Here is a 6000-nt window from a genome sequence, read left to right as displayed (position 1 = left end):
GAAAAAAATAGATATCTCGTTCGCATATATGAAGCTGGTGAACACTCAGAACAAGTTTTTCTTGTGATTTCCTTAAAGTAAACTCTGTAGAATCTCTTTAATGCGAACTTTGAATAGTTGAATATTTTCATCTCGGATTGGACAAGCGCCCTCGACAGAACTCTTTGTTCTGATCTCAAAGAATTTCGTTCTTAACGAAAACGAATTGAATGTCATATGTATAATTCTAAGTTTTGTTAACATCCATCACAGTCTAACATTGCTCTTGAATAAATTGCGATTATACCTGGTAGTGCTGGATTAAATTATTTACAAGTTTATCCGCAGGGTCCGTATATGCCTTTTCTCAAATGTGACAGTGTTTATGCGATCTAAAGTTACGTTGTTAATTTTAGTTTATTTTCCTTTTCGGTTTTTGTGGTATAAGATATAGGGTGGGTCTAAAAAAATTTTAAACTCTGAATGTTTGCGAAAAAATTAGTCTAATGGAGGAAGCAGAAATTGATATAAAGAAGAAAAAGGGCAATGCATTTTAATACACTGTCAACCAACCCTTCAAAGAAAATTTCCGACCGTTTTCCGAATTTAGAAACTGCATAGTGAACTGTGTTGTACGAGTCGAAAATTCTGATATTAAAACCAATCATTTTAGTTTCTCTAAATTTCCGACAAAATGTGTGGTTTGAATTGTTTGCAGCTTTTAGAAAAAACGATAAATAGTAATTGTGAAAAATTTCAAGCAATACATTAGAAAGGGCAAACTATACTAGAACGTTTTGAAAAAAAGTACACAATAATTTCATTTTTACCATAAGATTTAACTGTATAGGACCTACTGTATTATAGATTTATTTAAAACCCTTTTTTGATATGTAGTACTTCAGATCTATCTAGGTACGTATTGATGGGCATTATTGATGGGCATTATTGATTAATAAAATTCTTAACTTACAGTTCTTGAGCTAAATGTCACTGCAATCACACCCCAAAAAAGAAAAAACTCTATAGATTTTTGTTTTAATTTTCTTATTGTTTTTTTCTATATATACATTAGATATCACAATACGAAATTAGGTAGCTAAGTGAACCTTGCCAGTTTCCATTAGAGCCGTTATTCTTTACAATATAAATATTCCATCTGACCCGTCTTTATTCAATTCCTTCTAACAAGTGGTGCTGTTGACAGTGGTTGATTGTAACTAGATCCGTTGCTGAGGTAGGAGTCCTGCGTGATTCAGAACTGTGAAAATTTCTTTCCGAGGAATTTTATGAGAGTCTCTGGCCTTTATAGGACGTTCTCCAGGCCCGAACCATGAGCTCTTGGCAAGTGCGGCTCTGATTTTGGGATTCTGGTAGAACGGATTTTTTAAATGAGGCGGAAGAAGTTCTTCTTGCGCAGCTGTTCTTTGGACATCTTCATGCTCTAAGTCGTTTTGTGGGAAAAATGATTGACTTAATACGAATGGTAACGTTACAAGAAGCACCAAAAGGTGGAAGTTCATCTGCAAAAATAGCAAATATTGTGATGTTGAGTTTGAATTGTCCCTGAAATGAAAAAGCCAAGAATGCTTCTTTTATGAGTTTTCTTTTTAAATTAAGATTTAAAATGAAAAAACCTATATCTTTTGATGCGGAACTTGTTAATGTTCAGAGCATTTAGCAAGGAGAAAAAGGAAAAAACGCAAACGAGTTTCACGTACAGGAACCTCAGGCAAATGGTGTTAAATTACGAATTAAATTCTAACATTAATAATGTTATTATTATCATTATGCCAAAAGTTGGAATGGGAAACTATAATCTCTTGTACACAAATAAACTTGTTATTGAAAAAATCAAATACATAACTCTGACATTTTATTTCCCCGTAAACAAGAATATATGATAGATTATAATTATATACAATATAATGAAATCCAATAGATGAAATTAAGTTGTTGGATGTTAAGCTTTATTTAAAATCCCGTTTTATCAGTTTTGACACTTTCTTATATTTTCGGAGCTATTTTGTCGAGAGAGCTCTTTTCACAATACACGGAAGAGTATCGTTTGTGTATTTACAACACTTTGAAGAACACCAACACCTTTAGTTATAAATCTTACCCAAGAAACTGTTTCTTGAAATGAAAAACATTCCGGATCCTCAGGCAATAAGCTGGTGTAATCAATATTGGCTTCAGTGTGAAAGTGAAAACGTAGTCGTTTCTTTATTGAAAATTTTATACTTCCATTTACGATTCCTTCCGGTTTTGTCGTGAACTTATGGATATTTATAAACGCATTTTCATTTTAATTTTGTATAATTTTATTATCGTTCGTACACATAGATCACGGGTAGACAAATGTTTACGCAGAAAGTAATTTTATTATGTAAAAATATGCTCTGAATAATTACCCACATATCACCTGTAATCGATCGCGGAGAAAGTTAAAGATATGATTTCGGTGGCTGCTGGTATGTGTGATGGTGACAATATTGTATAATGTTTGTATAACGAAATGGATAGCGATATTTTAAGAAAAAGGTAACCTATCCTAGTGAATTATTACTAACAAAGTACTAAATTTTGTCGCAAATATTTTTAATACCTTTAACTTGGTTTATATTTCCATGAACAATATGTGAACACTTTTACATTTACCGCACAACTGTCTGGATCGCATGTGTCGAAGTAGTGTGTATAACTTGAAGAGGGGATCAAAGATGATGAGACATTGATTACATAAAAATTACACAATTTGTTTTACTTGTTGTGCATTTGATTATCGAGTATATCGAGGATAAATTGCACCATTAACAATACTAAGTGGACCAACACAGGACCTGCTAAGCGTTTAATGTCGTAAGTCTAAAATGTTATAAATATTTAATTTTTAATTAATATTCTGAATTAAAAAAGTCAGTTAAACAAATTGATTAATTTGATCATTTTTTAGTTTTAACAATAGATTAAACAATAACAAAAATGGAAATTACGAAGATAAAATTTGATGTTGTAATATAGGCAATTAAGTTGTTATGATCATTTTGTGTTGGTGAATTAATGAAAAGTATAAATTGGAGATGTCAAATTCTGAAAAAACAGTTTATTGCACTTTACGGTTTGTGATTTTATTTAAGACAAATTACTTAACGAACAAAGTAAGGAAATAAATAAAGTAACACAGTTAATTGCAAATGCATGATGCTCATTAAACAAACTTTGCTTTCATGTTTAGTTATTCTAGAATAGTTGTTGAGTGACGAAACTAAACATTTTTCTTTGTTGTTCTCAAATCGGAAAGAGCTTATTTTATTTATTAACCAATTGTAAGTTAAAACATGATTTGATATGACGTAAGTTAATTGACATTGTACCTACAAACGAAATACACTCAAATTTATTCATGGTGAAGTTTAGCTCAGTAGGTGTTCCTCCACTTAACTACCCACATTATGACATAGAAACACTGTAATAAAACTGTAATAAAAACATCAAAAACAAGAAAAAAATCTACTATTAAGATAAACAGTTATTCCCATGATTGATAAGTGCATATTTTATTATTCGTAAGCACACGAGCACATGTACGAGGTGTGATCGACAAAAAACTTCCTCAAGTTTGCGTTGGATGAGTAAGCTGTCTTTTTTATGGTTTAATGCTTATATCGGAATATGTCAAACACAGGTAAAATGCAGTGGCAACCAGAGGACGATTTTTATTGATGGCTTTTTGCATATAAAAGCAATATAGACAAACACGTTACTACTCATATCAATGCATAAGTACTTCACGAAAATTTTTTAATTCTCCACCCAAAACCTTGCTGTTATTTTAATAATTTAAAGCGACCTTGTTTCGCTATAGTAACAAAACATTTTTGCTATTCACTCATTTCGCATTTCTCACTTCACATTTCACATTGTTCATTTTGCGTTTCTTACTTCGCTTTGCGCATTTCGCGTTTCACATTTCTCATTTCTTATTAGCATCCTTATTTCGCATTTCGCATTTCTTATTTTTCATTTTTACTTCCCGAGCGTAAGCAAAGAAAGTATTGTAATCGAGTCCGTCGGCCGACTCTCTACTTTTACGTTTTTTCGATTTTTCATGACCCCTAGAAGACGAAGAAATAGGTCTCCAATTTCCGTTTGTCCGTTTGTCCGTCTGTCCGTCTGTCTGCCGTCCCGGATTTTTATTAGATAGATAATCTCCGAAAGTACTGGACCGATTGTTGTGAAATTTTGTACTTATATTAGGAATATCATGTAGATGGTAAAACACTAACCAAAATTTGTCTAATCATCCCCACCATTAATGCGATGACGTCACTTCAAAATTCTACATAATAAATGGGTTTTAAATTGTCTAAAATAATATAGTCCTACACATGTAGTTGACGACTCCTAATTGAGTTTTTACCCGAAACGTCCAGATTTTTGGAAAAAAAAAATCAAAATTATAAAACAACATTTTATAATTTAATTTTGAATCTGCTAACCCGAATACTTTGAAATCTTGCAGATGTTTTAAGGTTATATCTTTATAACCAACATATATCATTATAAACATTTATTATGCTCTTGCATAATAAATGTTCACTCAAAATATATTTGCTTATCCCCTCCAAAAAATTGATGACGTCAGCTCGAAAGTTCGCCGAATAAATCCTATCTAAACTATACAAAATATGATGAGTCTGTACTTGTGATTTATCACTCCATTCATATTTTTTGGATTTGCATATACAGGGTGACCCAAAAAAAATGAATGCGTAAATGTATTTTATCGATTTAATCAGGAACTACAGAACCGAATGTTTTGGAATCTTGCAGATATTTTAAGGTTATAAAGAACATAATAAATTTTTAGTCAAAATATATTTGGTTATCTTCTCCAAAAAAACTGATGACGTCAGCTCAAAAGTTTGCCGAATAAATCCTATCTAGAATATACAAAATATGATGAGTCTGTACTTGTAATTTATCATTCCATTCATATTTTTTGAATTTGCATATACCGGGTGACTCAAAAAAAAATAAATGCGCACATTTATTTTATTGGTTTACTCAGGAACTACAAAAAATCGAATGCTTTGAAATCTTCTGCGAAAAAAAAACATAATAGGCATGTAGTCGTCACGTTTCCGACAGCGAGGGAAGCACTGTCTAAACTCTTTAGACCAATTTTTTATTTCCTGTCTGGCATTTCTTATTTCACATGGGTCATTTCGCGTTGCTCACTTCCCATTCCGCATTTTGCATTTCACATTTTCAATTTCCCATTTCCTGTTTTTGATTTCTCATTTAGCATTTTTTTGCATTTTTCATTTTGCGTTTCTCATTCCGTATTTCTGTTTTCACATTTCACATATCACATTTCCTATTTCTCAATTCGCATTTCGTGATTCTCATTTCGTATTGCGCATTTCGCATTTTTCATTGTTAATTTTTCATTTCGCATTTCTCATTTCCCTTTTTCATTTCTTCTTTCTCATTTCGCATTTCTCATTTCGCATTTTCCATTTCTCATTTCTCATTTTGCATGTCGGAATTCGTATTTCGCACTTCTTGTTTCTCGTTTTGGATTTCCCTTTGCGTATTTCTCATTTTGAATTTCTCATTTCCTATTTCTTATTTTTCGTTTCCAATATCTCATTGCCAATATCCCATGTTCCATTCCTAATTTCTCATATCCCATTTCTCATTTCGCATTTTGCGTTTCTCATTTCGCATTTCTCATTTTTCATTTTGCGTTTCTCATTTTTCCTTTCTCATTTCGAATTCTTCATTTCGTGTTTTTCACGTCGTATCTCTCATTTCACATTTCTCATATGGCATTTCTTATTTCGCATTTCTCATTTCTCATTTTTTATTTTTTATTTCGTATTGCATATTTTTCATTTTTCATTTCGCATTTCTCATTTCTCATTCTGCACAACTCAATTAGCATTTCGCACAAGTTAATTCTCATTTCGCATTTGGCATTTTTCATTTCCTACTTTTCATTTCTCATTTAGA

At 31.7% G+C, this 6000-nt stretch overlaps 1 protein-coding gene across 1 annotated transcript; it reads right to left on the bottom strand.

Moving 5' to 3' along the window:
- Nucleotides 1-1199: 1199 nt before the first annotated feature.
- On the bottom strand, nt 1200-3910 carry LOC135128241 (uncharacterized). Its single transcript, XM_064055139.1, has 2 exons — nt 3890-3910; nt 1200-1502 (listed from the first exon to the last, which is right to left on the bottom strand). Exons 1-2 carry the CDS (start codon nt 3908-3910, stop codon nt 1200-1202), a joined length of 324 nt encoding a protein of 107 aa, XP_063911209.1.
- Between the last annotated feature and the right edge of the window lie 2090 nt (nt 3911-6000).

The sequence above is a fragment of the Zophobas morio genome, unplaced genomic scaffold, assembly GCF_036711695.1.
Source record: "Zophobas morio isolate AGI-343-1 ecotype UQ-CSIRO unplaced genomic scaffold, CSIRO_AGI_Zmor_V1 ptg000012l, whole genome shotgun sequence".
Taxonomy (NCBI): domain Eukaryota; kingdom Metazoa; phylum Arthropoda; class Insecta; order Coleoptera; family Tenebrionidae; genus Zophobas; species Zophobas morio.
The sequence above is the reverse complement of the archived record's forward strand: the minus strand, read 5'-3'. Positions and strand labels throughout refer to the sequence as shown.